Source organism: Setaria viridis, chromosome 4 (assembly GCF_005286985.2).
Source record: "Setaria viridis chromosome 4, Setaria_viridis_v4.0, whole genome shotgun sequence".
In the NCBI taxonomy this organism is placed as follows: domain Eukaryota; kingdom Viridiplantae; phylum Streptophyta; class Magnoliopsida; order Poales; family Poaceae; genus Setaria; species Setaria viridis.
The window spans coordinates 31,505,339-31,523,209 of record NC_048266.2 but is presented as its reverse complement, the minus strand read 5'-3'; the positions used below and the strand labels follow the sequence as shown (position 1 = coordinate 31,523,209).

The window sequence follows — 17,871 nt, the reverse complement described above, 5'->3', positions numbered from 1 at the left end:
AGGGGGAAGTGACTTTCCGCATTGATCTCATAATACGTTGTGCTATATTAGTAGAAGGATGAGTTTGAATTAAAACCGAAAGTTGAGGAAGTAGGTCGACCAATCTTGACGAAATTGACCGTCGAGGGCTCGAGACAAAAGCTAGGAGATCAATACATCTATTTTGCCCGGTTACAACTAACATGTTCTTCCATCAGAAACTGAATACCCAGAAATTCGCGGCTGCCCCGAGGAAGAAAGCCGTAGACAAGTTGGTAAACACGAGAGCTGCCAAAACGAAGGTAACCATGTGATTGAAATACTTATGGTCAAACATAGATCTGAATTGCAGATTGCAAATTGTTATAATTCACAAACTGAAACAAACTAAGTCTTTCACATACCGGATTGTTACGATTAAGTAATCTAATCACCCAAGCGCACGCTGCAATCTTCTACCTGTATACTGGAATATACAAGGCCACAGTGCGTCTCTACAGTTTCACATATAATTCAAGGTACAAATACAGTTATGATCCACGGTTTTACATGCCATACTTCCACAAAAATACAATATCGAATGCTAGTCAAATACATTCGAACCGTACAGTACAGACACAGCACGTCCAAACAACTTAAACTATACAATACCGAAAGTGAATGCTAGTCTCTAGTTATTCACTATACAAATTATTTAGTTTACGTGACTACTTACAACATTATTACATCGTGTGGTATCTTTGTACGAATATGGGGCTCAGGAAATGCTGGTGGTCGTTTCCCGAGCAACAAATATGGTGCCATTCTTCTCAGTAGAAGCGTTATTTACATATAATTCTTCTCCAACCGCGCTCTACCAGGATTGCTCTGCGTTGCCATCACCTGCAGTGCTTCTTTATTCCAAGAATAAGCATACAGGAAACAGGAACCAGAAAGGTACCTGTAGTACAAGGTGAAGCTTAGTGTAGTTTCTCGTTGCCGTACCTTTTTCTCTTGCTTTTGTCGGATGAGGATGAAGCCGGGTTGCTGTGCCAGTTCCGCTTACGCTGATTGATGAACCAGTTATTGATCTGCTTTAGTTGCAGCCCTGTTTCCTGCACCAGTCTAGCCTTGTCTTCCTCCTAAACAAATGTTAGGGAACAATATGCACATGAGTAACTGGGAAATGGTGCTGGAAGTGATAGGATCCATGTGTTGTCACCTACAGTTGGGTATGGCCATTTAGAATGAGCTTGCCACCAGGCTTTCAAAGTGGAAGCTGTGTCACCTGGGAGTTTCCCAGCTCTTCGCTTCCGCATTATCTCCTCCCTAATATCCACAAGTTTTTCTCTGTACCCCTGAAAGATGAGAGTTCTGTTTAGATATCACTATGCTTACGACTGAAAATTTAGAAGGTTGCAAGTTGTAACTTTACCTGCTTAAGCTCATGCTTCAGCTCCTGCCGGACACGCTCAACTAAGGATCTCTCACCCTCAGTCAACATTAAGGGACCAAATCCCATTCCATCTGACCCCTCATTTCCATCAAACATGTTGCTCTCACTGTCTACCTGATTGTCTTCATCGTCAGACATAGTAGCCCCAGTGCCTTCACCAGGAGATGCCCCTGCAGGAAGAGTACATATTAGCACAACTCAGTGTAGGAAAACTAGTAGTATGTCTTCCTCAGAAAAAAAAAGAAAAGAAAAAGTTTCAACCATGTTTTCCCAGCAGCAAACCCTGTGTAGAAAGAAAACAAGATCTCGATTTATCACTGTGATTCCTACAAATACAATGCTCACAATTTTCGGCAGGTAAGTTTCACGTGTTCAAGCATACATGTGCTTCAAGGGAGATTGTGACAACTCTGCTGGTAGATAGACTGACACAAGCTAGCTGATGCTAACATATTTAAGTGGGTCAGGCAATGTTGCAGTGTCCACTACATGGCAACAGAAAAGAAAAAAAGAATAAACCTTCAGAAGGTCATAACTTTGGCCAACGTCTGTTTTCAGTGTGTAAAGGGCCATTGACAGTATTTCAGAATGCATGACGCCTAATACCCTAAGGAAGATGTGGACATGTGGTAGCCAGTGGGGTCAATGAATACCTTTGGAATTTTGCAGATAATTACTTTACATTATGTAAAGGACCACCTACTGAACTTTTCTTCTACCACTGTCTAAAGGTACAACAAATGGCAATTGACAACTTTCTGATCCAAGAAACACTGTTTCAGATTTATATCTGGAAGCATTTTTCTGATCCACAGGATTCCTCTGAACTGCCAAGAATTCCTGACCTCATGAACCTATATGGAATTATGGCTAGTTTTTTATACTTGAAATGCTATTATCGCAAAATCAATCGCTACTCCAAAAAGAAATATCAAAATGTCCTAAGAGGTGCCTTGTATTGTGGTTATTTCCATTCCCCAGAATATACATTAACTGTCCTGAGAGGAACCTAAATGCGCTAGAGACGCAATAGGGGAAACTTTGATACTGTTAGAGTTACGCTAACTAAGGCACCATCAGTTGATGCAAGAAAAATATATATTACCAATGTTGGTTCTATTTGCAGTTTCCTTGTACCAAATAAAACCAACATATAATGAATTTTTGGTCAATTACCTAAGGAAAGACAAGAATGGAAGAATGGTTTGTGACTTTTCTTTTGTGGCGAAAAGCTTGAATGAGATGGTTCACTTTATTGCTTGAATGGAAACTTATTGTGACCACCATACGAATAAAATGGTGGAACACAGCAAATATCAAGAATCTGAAGAATGTTCCTCTTGAACATAAGAAAGCTTGCAGCTACCTGTAAGGCTTTGTAAAGTTTGTTCAAGCTCCCAGCAAGCCATCACTGCTTCCATTGCATGAACACGCACATGCTGCTGGAGTTGTTCCTTGAACGAACAGAGGAGCAATACATAATGTGTCTGCACAAAAAACAAGATATACATTAGAAGCCGAGAAAAAAAAGGGAGATGATATACATTTTTTTTTGAGGCGGCAACGGGGGGCGGAGATCGCCCACCTGAACTCAATTAAATCAGGGCAAAGCCCACATGATATACATTAGAAACCGTTCATGAGGCACAAACGGAAAACAATAAGCGTAAGCGGTGCACGGGCATGCGTCCGCACCGGAGCGGTTTGCTACGGATAAAGCCATAAAGGGAGATTTATTATCTGTTCATACTGAAAAGGGAGCTACAGATAAACGCAAGTGGAAAATTGCAAAAACGAGTTCGCTATTCAGAAGCGATGCAATTAAGGAAGAGAAGCAAGTCAAGAGATGGTATCTTCAGTTCATAAGGCAATTCTACACTTAAATTTCCAGCTCCCTTGCTAATTAGCTCGGTTAATACCAAAATCTATTTTGAACGAACTAGACACTTTCATCCCTAAAATTCCCGAAATACAGAATGTTTCGCATGCTATCTACACCATCCAGGTCCACCCATACAATCCGCCCCAAATTCAATCACAAAATCCACACAGCGAGCTACCAGGCAAACTTACAGCAGCTTCAATATCGTAAGCCCGTGAGAGAAGAGCGAGAGGGTTCGGGTCCTCACCATGAAGAGGTCGAGCTCCTCGCCCCCCGACTGCGCCCCGCCCGCCGCCGCGGCCGCCGCCATGGGCGGGGGCCTGGCGGCTATCTGCGCGTCGATGCGGGGGAGCTGGTCGACGGGGGTGGCGACGCGGAGGCAGGCGACGTGCGCCTCGAGCAGGCGCTCGTACAGCGGGTGCGCCGCGATGGCCGCCTTCTCCCGCTCCCACCCGCCCGGTCCCCCCACGCCGCCTCCTCCGGGCACGAAGCTAGGGTTCACCGCCGCCCCGACCCCGGCCGCGGCCGCCGCCGCCGCGGGGTCCATCGCCAGCGCGTGGTCCGGGTAGTGGAACGCCATCCCCCCTCCCGGCTAGAGAGCCAGCCAACGGCGGGGCGGCGCGCGGCGGAGACCGGGAGAGACGAGGCGTGCTCGAGGGACAAGGGGAGGAGGAGGAGGAGGAAGAGGACCACGCGAGAGGGGACAGGAGTCAAGTGGCGGAGGACCGGAGGCTTTGAAGAGGCGAGAGGGAGGACGCGACGGCGAGAGGCGTGTAGTGGAGGGGACCTCACCTCTCTCTCTCGGGGGTGTGGGGGTAGAGGAGAGGACGGGTGGATAGCGCCTCCTGTTTATTTCTCGTGCACGTGACTCAATTTGGAAGAGTAAATTGCACAGCAAACATGTTTCGTGGGCACAACATTTTTCAGAGTATATTATTCTCGTACTTTATAAACTAAAAAAACTGAGATAGCCACATTCTCGTATGGACTGAAAAAATTATGGGAAATTCTGAGTTTGTATTTACGGTATTTTTCAGAAATGGAATAACTGCCATCCAAGAAACACATGCGTGTCGACGCTGGAATTAACAGATAGACCCACTTTAGATTCGGTGGAGTGAAAAAGGAAATCACTAATAAGTGATGGTAAAGATTCTTGGAATCTTGGTTGACCCACCTCGATGCCCACCTATTTTTCCTTTATGTTTCAAGAAAAATCTCTACTCATGGGAATGCAAACAGCAGTAAAACATAAACAGCACGATTATATGTACTCCCTCATCCATATTCCATCCCATTCAATTTTAAGTAAATAACGTCAAATTAAACCGAGAGTAATACTTGTTTGGATATTAGGTGCTAAATTTTAGCAGTGTCACATCGGATATTAGGATGCTAATTAGGAGGACTAAATATGAACTAATTATAAAACTAATTGCAGAACACCTGTGCTAATTCGCGAGACGAATTTATTAAGCCTAATTAATCTATCATTAGCAAATGGTTACTGTAGCACCACATTATCAAATCATGATCTAATTAGGCTTAATAGATTCGTCTCGCGAATTAGACTCCATCTATGCAATTAGTTTTGTAATTAACATATGTTTAATACTCCTAATTAGCATCCAAACATCCGATGCGACAAGTGCTAAACTTTAGCATGGAGTATCCAAATGAGGTCTAAATTACTTTCTAAGTGCATAGTATTTGCTATACATATAGATATATATCTAGATATATTTTTAGATACATAGCAAATGCTATGCATCTTTAAAAATTAAAATAAATAGTAATTTGGTACGGATGGAGTATATACTGTTGTTTCTAACGACCTCCGGATCATAAGGATCATCGTCGCTCGTCGGCCGTCGGAGGCCTCATGATTGCCGCCCAATTAAGAGCTGAAAATTCGATTAATCTACTCCCCCTCCCCGATGATTGCCGGCCGGGCGTTAGGGCACGACGGCAGGCCGCACCAGTCGTCCACGTATAGTAGACGGTATCCACAAACAGCTGTGCACCTGTTTGTCTGTAGCCTCACAGTTTTTCATTGACCAACTGCACACGTCGTCGTAACCACACTAATCTAAACAGCACGAATTTGATAATCCTTTTACGTTTTTTCATTGAATATAAAAAAGGGTTTGAGAAAGAAGACTGTGCCCCAGAAAGGGACTCGTGACGCGTCCATTTTTTGTTTCTTTAACGAGCCCAGCCGGATCTCCATCGGCTATCTACTTGGAGGGGGTAAAGGCCTGTTCAGGCACTGCACAGGGGGGCCCTCCTCGTCCTCGAAACGTGATATTTTTTTGCAGTGGCTAGAAAGAAGGGCCGGGACAGCGACGAGGAGCGGGCGTTGGGCCACGGGCGCGGGGCCCGCGGGATTTGACGAGGAACGGGCCGGCCCCGTGGGGCCGGGTCCAACCGCGGCCTGACGCGTCGGCGTCGGCGAGGAGGGGGGAGACCGCGACGGTGGACCCGGCCGGGGTCATGCTTAAGGTTAAGCACATGAGCGAGGGTTTTCAACCCTTTTTTTCGCGATGAATGGTAGATAGTTTCAGTCTTGTTTTTTTCCCTTTGCCAGGAGGGAGTTTGTGACTTGCGAGCCTTCCTATCACGTAATCTTTGTTACTGGTTAGTTTCTTTATTTTTCCCCCTGACGAGAGCTGTGATCATTTTTATATGATGATGTGATTAGCTAATACTGATAGCTACTCCTCCAGTTTCTTTAAATTGTAGGTCGTTTTGATTTTTCTAACTTGCATCTAGATATAGCGTCTAGGTGTACAATAATATCTATAAATCTTAAAAAGTTAAAACGACCTACAAATTGAAACGAGGCAACAATACTGTATCAGCTAGAATTAAAAATCTAGATAGGCTACGTTTGTCTTCTCCGCAGCGTCCATGTTGTATTTTATCTATTGGCCCCTTTGCTTGGTCTCTCCGATGGCAACGATGAGCTCGATGTTATTTTCAGCAGGGATCAGGTGAGGTTTCACTTCCTTCGGGACCGCTCCACTCAGCAGTGACAGCATCGATGAGGATGCTTCCTCTATGGAGGGTTTTCTGAGGTATTTTTACCACCACCTGTGAGATTAGTTGGTGTGCTTTTGTATCCTCTTCGTCGGTTTTTCGTTATTCGTCATTGGTTGCTGTCTTAGAGGTGTCAGGCAATGGATTCCAGTCTTCGTGACCATATTGTGGTCGACAATCGTTTGGCGGTGTTTCATGGTTCAATCGCACGTCTCGTTTTTGGGTGTGTTCAGTGATTGAAGTGCATGTCTCATTTTTTTTGTCGTACCGCTGATGTTACTTTTGAACCTCGTTGCTGCTTTGTTCTGACAGGAATCGGCTTCAAGCTTCTTCCTGAGTGGTACTCCATCCATCGTTGTTTTGAATTTTTTATTTCATACATTTTAATACGCATATCCATATAATATATATTTAGGTATATATAAAAATTTATTAATTTTAAAAAACTAAAATGACTTAAAATTTGAGACGGCTTTAATCTAATTTTATTTTGTTTTATTTTTATTTCAGGCGTAACATTTCAGGACGGCTGGATGTAAATTTATGCTTATAAATAAAATCCTAAGGAAAATAAGAGAGGAAGTTGGCCCAGCTGGTCGGCCGGGTGAGTGGGCCTCTGCCATCATTCCATGGAAGCCCATCTTCAAGAGTGGGCTCAAGAAGTCATTTACCTTTTCGTTTGCAGGTCCCTGACGATTTTATCTCTTTCGTTTTTGAATGGTTATAACTTGCAATTGGTCATCGGCTTATCGCAGTTATCCATGACGTTCGGCAACGGAAAGAACACCGAATACAAAATCCTAAAATAACATTATGGAAAACTCCGAACCAGCATCCACAGACACTTGATTGGATACCCAACACAAGGAACAGCAAAACTCCAGCTTCAAAAGCTTGAACTATATATGTTTAAATGAAAGTTAAACAAGCTACATCGTTGGGTTCACTTTCGAATCCTCATCACCTACATATGGAAATATTTAAAAAAAAAATATATATCCCTCTGCGCATTCATCCACACAGAAGCGCGGGGCACCAACTAAAGAACCTTAATCAGAAAACGGAAGGTAAATCGATCCCCCTATCTGAACATACAACAATTCCATTCAGACCGGAGGACCGGGATGGTGGCTCTAAACCCTAGATTTCAACAACTTATGAAACAACATGAACTCCGTTTTTCTTCTTCGGTATCATGGCGTGTGATCAGAATTGAGAACCCCTTCTGGGCCAGCTTCGTCTATATGTACAGTTAATTATCAGGTTAGCGCGCTAAATCGGTCTGAAGATCGTAGACACCGACGAAATTTCAGCCATCAGTCGTCTGCCGGGAGGTTGAGGTCAGGGAGCACGAAGCCGTTCCCAGCATCCTGCTCTGCCTCTGCCTCTGCCTCTGCCTCTGCCTCTTGAGAACCAGGCTTTGGCTTTGCTTTATCCTCCGCGGAGATCATCCCGTTCCGCTTACTTGAGTGATCTAGCCTTGTCTGCAAAATCGTGAGCAAAAAACTTGTCAGCTATCGCACTATCACAGTAGTATGAGCACGAACCATGTACTAGGAGTACATACAGCTATGCAGTATGCACAAGATTTACAGCCAACTAAAACGAACTAGGCAGCAGACAACAGCAGCGCAGAACACTGCATTGCAACTTGGAAGGACTGTAACGAACTACACGCAGTGCGGAGGCTGAAACTAAACGGTGATTACGGCGAAAATTAAAGGGCGAATGAGCTGCCACCATGATGGATTTCATGAGTACAAGTTAAACAGCCTGAAACAGGGAGTCAGCGGATCCAGGATGTCAGCCATTACAGTGCTGCGTGGTGTGTACTACAGAGATCCTCTCCTCCTGCCAGATAAGAGGAGAGAGCAACCAGGGACCATTCCAGCTGGATCGAAGTAGCCCAGCCTAATAGCCACGGCAGCCATTGTTCTGGCCGTCATCTCTTTGAAATCGTGCAGCGCAGTGCTGCAAGGACACGCAGGTGAGTGAGTGGGGGACGGCGGGCATTAAAGAAGCCCAAGGGGTTATCGTTTCCGGGATTCGAGTTTGGTGTGCATCCAAGTCAGTCAGGGCAGGCAGGCAGGTGGTTCACTGGTGTGCTGGCCGGCCGGGCGTTGGGTTGGGTGGGTGGGATTGGGCGATCGGCAACTTGGTGGTGTTCTTTATGGGCAAAGATTCTAGGCGAGCGTACGGCCCGCAGACACCGAAGCGTGCGTCCACAGTCGCCGAACACCTCGCCGCGTCGGTTGCGGCCACGGGTGGTGCGGCGGCCGAGTGCTACGGTGCTACCCCAATAGCATCTGGCTACTGTTAGAGCCTTCTAGTGCATGCTCGGAGGGGTCTATGGGCAGAGAGAACTTGGTCTCATCTCCTGATGGGCAGGCAGCTTGGTCAGGAACTAGTTTATAGATGAGCTTATACTAGCCCTTCAGAGACAGTAGCTTTAGACTCTCTCAGGAAAGCAAAATACCTGCCACATGAAGATGCAAGCTCCGTCTGACCTAACTTAAAAGTTAGTTGCTTAAGATCAACGACCGGACGTTGTCCGAACGAATCCGGGCATCGGCATCAGTAGCCTAGGACCTCGGGGGCATTCGGCTAGTGCGTCACACATCAACCCCTTGGACACCACGACACGCATCACCGCACTCTCCTTTTGCGGGCAGTGAATCCAGTGATCATGAATTGTGTACGGTCACACGGAGGAATTGGCAAATGGCATCTCTCAGACCTAACGAGCCCCAAGTCTAGATGAGTCGCTGCAGGTGGGGCCAGCAGCCCACCTTGCCCCAGGCCCACGTGCAGAGACAACACGGTTCACAGCGCGTGCTAGGCCAATCTGGGGATGCCAAGTCAAAAGGCACGGAGGTTGACGTCTAAACCCTCAGCTGCCGTATGCTTATCGGCATCCCTATCTCTATCTGTTTTACCAAGGACAACGGTTGTTGAGAGGGATGCAGAGTGAAATGGAGCTCTCTGCCCACCGAACCAACACACCGTAGCACTTCTTCTGGGAACAGCCTAGATTATGGCGTAAAAAGGGCTTAAAAAAATATCAAACCGCATATAATACTAGCATGGAGTCAGGGACCACCTCTAATGGTCCTAGCGGTTGCAATTCAGAAAGCTTATTACTATCACTTATGCTTTAAGCTAAACCAAGTGCAGCTGTTGTTTATCTGTGCACTACTCAACAGTCAACAAGCTGGTCCTAGCGTGGAAGCATATGCATATGGTGGCTGAACGCCACATGTGCGCGAAAAAGGAAGGGAGTACACAGTTCAAAGGCCGCTGGTGTGTGTCACTGACCTCTAGCTTGCCGTTCTCCTTGGACAGCGCCGTGCAGGCCCTCTGCAACGCCTTCATTTCCTGCTCACGCGCAAAGAAACATGTCAGCAAATCCGGCACAGAACCACACAGGGCTTATTCAAGCATCAATGATGTCGTCGAATTTGAATCAGGTGTTGACCTCGCGGAGGGCGTCGTTCTCCACCGACAGCGACCGCACCAGCTGTTGGATCTCCGGGAGCCTCTGCAATGCGAACAAACCAGAGCAAAATCTGAGCAGGTTGTCAAGCGACAAACAAACCCGGCTTGCTTTTGTTTAAACGTGAGGCGTGATCTTTTTGGTCGCGGGCCAGAGGGTGATGATGAGGTGCTTGTGTTTTTTTCGATCCTTGCGGGCAGGCGGCCTTTGACACTTTTGTCCTCAGGATGCCATGCCACTTTTGCCTCCCTGGCCACTCTTTCCTTCCAATGGCAGGGCTTCAGGGCTGTGCCTGTGCCAGCAGGCCCAGCACGTCTTTATTCCAGCCTACGCTACGTGCCACTAAGCACCGGAGCAGCCTTTCCACTAGACCAACTGGGTAAGCAAGTGAAGGAAGTGAAGCGAAGACACTGACCAGGCCAAAGGCCACCTTTTGCCTGGCCGACCTGCGCAGCGCAGATGCCGTGAATGATGCGGGAGATGCGGGGCCGGCAGCAGGTTGGTGAGACGCATTCAAAGGTTCCGAAACCAAAGCTACCATCGACAGCGCCCATGTCCTGCGCGGCTGCGCCAAGGTGAAGCCTGGCAACCCCGCTCGTGACCACACTTGATTACCTCTGTACTTGTGGCTAGTGTAGTGAGTGGCTACTGCTAATGTGGTTTCACGTGTGGTGCTGTGAGAATTTGGGAGTGAGAGAGAGGACAGAGCCAGAGGAGGAGTTTACCATCTTCTTCCGCGGCCGCTGCCCGGCGGGCCGAGGCGGCGGCACCGGGAGGATCGACCGCCGTCCGGCGAGGCCACCCACCTGCTGCAGTGGCACAAAAGGGAAAGAACATGCTCGGTTAGTACGAGATGCTAATAATAAAGTGCAGTACGAGATGCTGGTATAGTGAGTGGCATGAGCGAGCAACACGGACCACAGCCACAAAGACTAGACGCTAGACACCAGAACCAACCCGGGATTGGAAAAGTCCAGCCATCAGTACACAGGCGTCGAAAGCAACACGGGAAAGCAACTCGGGGCCCAGGTAAGGTAAGGAATGAGCGTGGCATGGCTAGTGTTCACCCAACCAACTCCTACCACAGATTTGCAGCCGCAGCGGCAGCTCGATTAGGCAATCACATGAGACACGTTACGGGATGGAGGGAGCTGGAGCGGGGGGCATCAAAGCGCGGACGCGGACAAGCGACCTGCTCATGTTCATCCGTCCGTCCGTCCGTCCGCCCGTCACCTTATCTGTTTGCAATCAATGACCAAATTGCGAATTCCCCACAATTCCAAAATTCGAAAGGCTCATCATATCAAGCATGCTGGCATGGGGCCCGCCATGCCACGCGGACACGTGGCAGCGCCGGAGTGGCCGGGCGGGCTCGGCCGCGAGGCCCGGGCCCATGCGGCGCCTCCTACGCCACCACGGCACACAGAACGACCTGCCCTGCCCCTTCGGAGCAGTGGAGCACACACGCAGGCTCACAGCGCACCGCGTTGGTTTGACTGCTAGGCTGTGAGTGGTGAGCGTGGTGAAATGCCCGGAATGCCCACGGGCATTAGTAGGTTCCCCGGTGGGGGCGCGGGGCGAGGGACAGTTTCGGGAGGGGGACAGCGGAGCGGCCGGAGCACGGAAGCTCGTGGCGAGCGAGCGCCGAGGCTGCTGACGAGCCCGGAGCCCCCCCACCTACCCGTGTGAATTGCCGCCGCTGCCCCCTCCTCCCCGCCGCCGTCGGAGTCAACCGAGCCACGGCAAACAAACACCAGGGGCACGCACGATACGGTGCAGCCACGGGCGACGACGAATAAAATCTCAGGAAAAAATAAAAGCAGCGGCCGCGAGTGCGAATCCGTCAGGAGACGGTTCCGTCGACGGGAGATCCGTGAGGTATCCGACCACATGGTGGCCTCCGGAATCGCCATCGAGCGCAAAGGGGCGGTGGCGAGATTGGGAAAAGGGTCGCGCGGACAAAAAGCGGAGGGGGAGGTGAGAGGAGGGTGGAAAAGCGATGTGTCATCGGGAAGTCATCCTCGTGCTGCTGACACGGAGGGGCAGTTTCGTCCGTCCGTCCGGGCAGGCAGGCACGAACCAACGCGAGTGCGGAAAGGAAAGCAACCAACCGCCCACAACAGCAGGCGACCAAACCAACAGGAGACGGGGACGGAGACGGGGCCACGGGGGGCGATGCGAGGTAGGCGACGACGCGCGAACGCACGCACGCACGTACCTTGATGCTGGGCGCGGCGGTGGCGGACGCGGGAGCCGGCTGGGAGCAGAAGGCGCCGTCCTCGCCGCCGCTCGTGGACGCGCCGGAGCCGGACCCGCCGCTGTAGTCCAGGGGCGACGCGGGGCTGCCCCGCGCGCCGCGCCTCCCCTTCTTCTTCTTCTTCTCCTCCTCCTCGTCCTCCTTCGCCGCCGCCCCCGCGGAGGCGGAGCCCGACGCCGACGGGGTCCCCGCGCGCCGGGACCGCGAGCGCTTCCCGCGCGCCACGGCCGGCCACGCCATGCCCCGCGCGTCGCCGCCCACCTCCTGGCCGCCGCCGCCGCCGTCGCAGGCGGAAGGGAGAGCCGGAGCAGCGTCCTTGCGCCACGGCGGCGTCCATCCGGCGAGGTCGGCGCCGCGCAGCGAGCAGATGATGTCGGCGGCCGCCGCGACCACCGCGCAGGACTCCGCGTCCACGGCCGTCATGGCTGCCTGCTGCTGCCCCGGCCGGTGAGCTGGTCTGGGACCGACCGAGCACGCGGAGGCGTGTGGAGAGAGAGAGTGAGAGAGGAGGGAGGTGGCAGCGGTCTGGGTTTCCGTGTGGCCATGGGCGTGCGCTCGCTATAAAAGCGCCTGCTGCCGCCTGCCGGTGGCGTGGTGGTGGGCGAATTCGCAAATCCGCCTTCTTTCTTTGACGGGAAAAGGAAAAGCCGGGGCAATTTTCTGGTGTGTGCGCGCGCGTATGAGATTGAGAATTTGAGGTTGCTGCCTTGCTGGCTGCACTTTGTGGAGCTTTCGCAATTTCGTAGTGTCAGGGATTTTTACCCCGGTTTTCAGCATCCACTGCGGATCTCGGTGGGACTTGACTACTACTGGTTATATTGTTTACTAAAAAAAAGAGTACACTATTGTTTCTTGTGACTGCAGCTTTCTGCTACTCCTAAGTCCTATCACAACCCAACCGAATGAAAACGACGCCCGGTCAGCGGATGGGCCCTGCCCCTGCAGAAGTGTTCTCCTCGTGCCGTAGGGATGGCAACGGCTCCGATTTCCCGCGGGGAATTCTTCCATCAGTGAATGGGGACGGTAGGAAATTAATCCCCCACGGGGATTTAGGCCCTGTTTGGAGAGAGGTGCTAAACTTTAGCATCCCACATTTTAGCACCTTTTAGCACTTGGGCTCGCAAACAGGGGTGCTAAAAGGGGTGTGCTAAAGTTTAGCACCCCCATTTTCTTTAGCACACCCAAGGGGTGCTAAAAGTGGTTCCAAGCCCATTTTTTCCTCTGCTGCCCCCCTCTCTCTCCTCTCCACTTTTCTCCAAACCAGTCATAAATAAGGGCAATGTAGTCATTTCTCACCCAATGTGCTAAACTTAGCACTGTATCTAAACAACCCCAAGTGCTAAACTTTAGCACTTCATTTGAGGGTGCTAAAGTTTAGCACTGTGCTAAAGTTTAGCATTGTGTATCCAAACGGGACCTTAAATGGGGCTCATTCCGGTCGGGGATGGTGGGAGCGGGGATGATCACCATCCCCGTCCTTGTTTCCCTGCAACCCCGTTTAGAGGTTCGAGTAGATATGCCGTGCAACAAAAATAGCCTGGATCAAGACACCAGGTCCGGCTCCGGCCCATAAGAAGGTCCAATGGTAGTTACCAAACTACTGCTAACCCTAATATCCATCCGTTCCTTCAGAGAAGCTTTGCTCACTTTCTTTCCTCTCCTGAGCTACGCCGCCACAAGCTGTTGTCGCGCGCTTGGCCCCTGTGCTGGTGAGGAGGTAGGGGCTCGGGGTGACAACGACCTCGCGCTGGCGCCAGGATCCTTCGCGCGCACCAAGGCACCAGGATGCCATGCTCGCGTAGCGTCGTTGTCGCGTGAGACAGAGACACCAACGCAAGCTCCAGATCACGAACAGGGCAACAAAGGATTAAAGGAGCTGGTGAGTGAGTGGAAGATGCTAAGCATAGAGATTAATTCCCATTCTTGAGCTCTACGGTCTCTTTTTTGATTCTTTCCTTTTCTCTGTATTTTCTTTGGACTTTATGAAATGAGAAATGGCATGTTCTTGCCAATCATGGTATGTGGAGAAAATTTTGCTTGATCAATTGGTGTCTGTGTTGTTACGCTGTGGATTCGATTTTGCCCTTCTGCTCCAACGTCTCGAATTCGCTTGATGCATGTCACAGCGCAGAGAATTGCATTTTGTACATATCACAGGGATGTGAACTCCGTGGGGATAATTCCCCGTGCGGGGACGGGGATGAGGAGAAATTAGCCCCCGTAAGCATTGACGGGGATGGGGACGGGGAGAAATTGTCCGCGTGGAGATAAGGGCTGGGGGACATTCACGGGGAATTCCCCGTTGCCATCCTCCTCCGGCCATTGGATCTTGGAGCTGACGAAAACCCCCTCCCTGCCTATTGGTCTTGGATCCGTTGGCCATTTCTGGTTCAGGGTGGTCAGCAGACCCGATGCCTGTCTCTCTGTTTTCTCTCTCTTCTCGCAGTCTTCCGTTCCCTTCTGGGCTTCTGGCATCAGGAATTTGTGCTGTCAGTGGCGTCTAATCTGCGCAACTGATGATAGGCGGGCATCCATTGGAGTTATCGCCAGTAGCCACTCTCTCTCACACCCTTGTCTCTGCCGTCGCTGTCGCCGTGGATAAGGCAAATGTGCTTCGCAAGCGTCGGCTGTCCGGTCCGGTCCACCTGGCGCCTGATCTGTCCATGTTGCTTTCGGCCCGCCCGCCCGGCCGCCGGAACGCCGCGCGAGTGCTCTTTATCTAAGCGTGCGGTGTCGAGTGTTGCAGGTGTTCGGTGATGTGCGCAGCATGCCTACGCAACGCTGTCCTCTCCTCTCCAACGCGTGGCTGTGGAAAACGCAGTACAAAGCGCGGAATAGAAAAGGGCAGGTTTCTTCCGTGCGCCCGCAGAGAGGAGCAGCAAGTATCAGGGCTAGATTTCAGGATTTGTAGCCTGCCTGGGATGTGTATAGCCTATAGCCTACTGCCTACGTACACAGTAAGCAATCGACACGTCACGGTCTCTGATCGATGGTCACTCTTCGATGATGGAGCGTAATGCTATCGTGTGGATGCGAGTGCGATCCGATCCTCAATGTGCAGTGCGCACGCACAAGAAAGAAAACGGCGCGCGGGAGCTGCCAATCGAATCGGCCTCCAGATGGGCATCACGGTGTACGGTCCGGATGGCGGCCGTACTACACATACCACTTACCACAATCGCATGCGTTTTTCATATGCCCCTGCCGAACGAACCAGCCTAGCTGTACTCTGGACTGGTCCACTGAACATCTGTGCAAGCCAAAGCAAGCGAACAACCCAGGATGTGCGGTAATCGTCGGGCAGAGTTGGCCTCTCTTCTGCGAATCTGCAGTGCCTCTAGAGAGGCAAATGGCAAACTAAAACAGTCGCACACGCTAACGCGTGCTTACCATCTTGAGGACAGAGAACTCCAGCGGCGTAGCGTTTGTGCGGTCAGTGCAAGGGGCGCGGGCTGAAAGGCTACGCGTGCCGTTTTCAGGCAGGCACATAAAGCACAACTGCTACTAGAAGCCCCGGTTGGAAGGAGAAAAAACGAGATAAACATGCGACATCACGAGCAAAAAAAACAAAGAAAAGAAAAGGGCAGTCCGGCCGATCGACTGAAATGGAGTTCGTTGAGTTGAACGGCGTTCCGGCGCTGACGGGGCCGCGTCTCGGTCTCGTCTCGCAAGACGCGTGGGGGACTTCAGGTTCGGTGACCGGGCCTGCTGCTTCGTCAAAAGGAGGCTTTGCTTCGCCGCTGTGGACAAGGTCACGTTAGCGTTGGACCAATCTCAGTACATGGTTCCATTGTATTATTATCAAAAATGCTATATCAGTTTTTAATAAAATGAAGCCGTCACTTTTAGTGCATACTCCCTCCGTTTATGTTTGTAAGGTGTACACGCATATCAAGATCACACTTTACTATCTTTGACTAATAATTTAAACATTTTTTATTTTTTTAAGTAAATTTGAATAGATTTGTAATCAAATGTACTCTCTAATGAGTATAAGTTTATAACCATGGACAATGTAATATAAGATAAATTAATAATCAAGGTATAATTGGGAGATCCTACCATATCATATCTGCCTTATAAAAATAAATGGGGGAGTAGTTTCATTGTACGGTTTCATAGGTACATTTAATTTTTGCGTTCTCCTATAATTAAATGTGTCATGCTATGAAATCAAAACATGCTAAGTGTAAGTTTTATTAGATTTCATGGGATTAGGTAACTGTACCAAGTGGGTTTTATGAGGATGAAACTCCCCTCTCCCTTCTCTTCATAAATAGCCTACCAAATTAGTTGGTGTCATATGATTAAATACCCATGAAATTCAGTGATACTTCCATTGAGACTGACTACGTGTGCGACTGCTCGAGCAGGTTCAAAGTCAACTCTTGACGCGAAAAGGGCTATGTGGCCAAGACGAAGCTCTCTCAGATGTTCTGGAAACAAATGTTTCCGTTGCTGATCGGACGCGACGGAATGCGAGCTTCTACTCACGGTCTACATCTGTTGCTGTTGGGCACCGCCAATTATGTTGGGAAAATTCGGTAGTGCAGAAAGATGCCTACTCCTGTATGTGACACAACCTGAAACAGGAGAAGTAGGAACTGATCCCCCGATTTGGAAATTTCGGGTAGTTAGTAAATAGAAAGATGCCTACTCCGAGAGAAGTCCATAATAGGCCCACGATGCTTGCTTTTGTAAAGCCCATATTAACCTGTTTCTCTCTATAAAGGCCTACGATGGTGTACTCATTTTGTGGCCCAAGGTAACGAATTGCTAAATTGGGCTTAATGGTCCACAAACTTGGGAACCCAAACAAACGGCCTTCGCTGTTCTTATTTTCCAGCGGAAATCCTATCCATCTTCCGGTAGGAAAGATGCTCAAGATCCGTGCAACAGAATAAGATCCGTTAGATGCATTAAACCCAAACCCTAACTCCCACCCCCTCCCTCCCCTGCCTGCGCTACCATGGCCGGCCCCACTATCGCCTCCACTGGCGCCATCACAGCCTGCCACCTCGCGCTGCCACCCTTGGCGACCCCCGCGCCTACCATCGCTCCTACCCGTGCGCAGGCCCGCCGACCGCTAGAGCCGGAGAAGGCGCGGCCGACGGCAAAAGAAATCAAGAAATTTTTGAAAAAATATTGAAACAATTAAAAAATATTGGATCAACTTTTTTGAAAAAATATTGATGCAACCTTTTTCCGAAAAATGGTAGATTCAACTTTTTCTTTAAAAAACGTTGGCTCAACTTTTTCGCATAAATATTGGTTCAACTTTTTGAAAAAATGTTGGACAATATTTTTTATCCAACATATTTTTCAGTGACCATCATCAAATGAGAGGGCGGGTTGGGGAAGAAGAAGATAAGGTTAAGATGGATCTCGATGGGCTGGAAGTTTCAACTTCTATCTATCTTTCATAAAGATAGGAGCCCCTTTTCAGATCTTTATTTATTCTATTGCCTTGAGAAAAAAAAGAAATCCAAAAAACGCACGCCGGTATTTACCGAGCCGCGAGTCACCAAAATACTAGTACCAGTATCATCTTTAGCATACAACTGATCGTGATTTTGTGATCATGATTTTTTAAAGAAAAGAAAAGAAAAGGAGAGACAGGAAGATGGAGTTGTAATCATAACTCCCGTCGCGAGTTTCCAGCGAGGAAGACAGGACACTTCCGTTTGCAAACTACCCCCGCGCGATCATTGCAAGGGATCGCCAAAAAAAAATCTCTCGACCGCACGCATAATTGTGAACCAATAATCACCGAATCATGGGCGTGC

General features: G+C 49.5%; 2 protein-coding genes across 4 annotated transcripts; both read right to left on the bottom strand.

Moving 5' to 3' along the window:
• Positions 1-453: 453 nt before the first annotated feature.
• LOC117853057 (homeobox protein knotted-1-like 11) lies at positions 454-4,080 on the bottom strand. Of its 2 annotated transcripts, none has more exons than XM_034735415.2 (6): positions 3,544-4,080; positions 2,781-2,901; positions 1,394-1,584; positions 1,185-1,316; positions 964-1,100; positions 454-861 (listed from the first exon to the last, which is right to left on the bottom strand). In XM_034735415.2, the coding sequence occupies exons 1-6, from the start codon at positions 3,874-3,876 to the stop codon at positions 858-860; spliced, it is 918 nt and encodes a 305-aa protein (XP_034591306.1). In that variant the 5' UTR covers positions 3,877-4,080; the 3' UTR covers positions 454-857. The 2 variants fall into 2 exon arrangements, with proteins under 2 accessions (XP_034591306.1, XP_034591305.1); XM_034735414.2 differs by having other exon boundaries at positions 454-872; positions 3,544-4,079.
• Positions 4,081-7,214: 3,134 nt separating this feature from the next.
• Positions 7,215-12,873, bottom strand: LOC117853991 (uncharacterized). Of its 2 annotated transcripts, none has more exons than XM_034736274.2 (5): positions 12,047-12,873; positions 10,554-10,634; positions 9,811-9,873; positions 9,651-9,710; positions 7,215-7,819 (listed from the first exon to the last, which is right to left on the bottom strand). In XM_034736274.2, exons 1-5 carry the CDS (start codon positions 12,506-12,508, stop codon positions 7,652-7,654), a joined length of 834 nt encoding a protein of 277 aa, XP_034592165.1. In that variant the 5' UTR covers positions 12,509-12,873; the 3' UTR covers positions 7,215-7,651. The 2 variants fall into 2 exon arrangements, with proteins under 2 accessions (XP_034592165.1, XP_034592164.1); XM_034736273.2 differs by having other exon boundaries at positions 10,554-10,637; positions 12,047-12,872.
• Positions 12,874-17,871: the final 4,998 nt, after the last annotated feature.

Coding starts and splice junctions, on each gene's coding strand:
- LOC117853057 (XM_034735414.2), bottom strand. CDS start 3,876: ATGGCGTTCCACTACCCGGACCACGCGCTGGCGATGGACCCCGCGGCG. Junction 1,585..2,780: donor AACTTTACAAAGCCTTACAG/GTAGCTGCAAGC, acceptor CTCTTCCTGCAG/GGGCATCTCCTGGTGAAGGC. Junction 1,317..1,393: donor TGAAGCATGAGCTTAAGCAG/GTAAAGTTACAA, acceptor CTCATCTTTCAG/GGGTACAGAGAAAAACTTGT.
- LOC117853991 (XM_034736273.2), bottom strand. CDS start 12,508: ATGACGGCCGTGGACGCGGAGTCCTGCGCGGTGGTCGCGGCGGCCGCC. Junction 10,638..12,046: donor CCGCCGCGCCCAGCATCAAG/GTACGTGCGTGC, acceptor GTGCCACTGCAG/CAGGTGGGTGGCCTCGCCGG. Junction 7,820..9,650: donor AGGAGAACGGCAAGCTAGAG/GTCAGTGACACA, acceptor ACGATTTTGCAG/ACAAGGCTAGATCACTCAAG.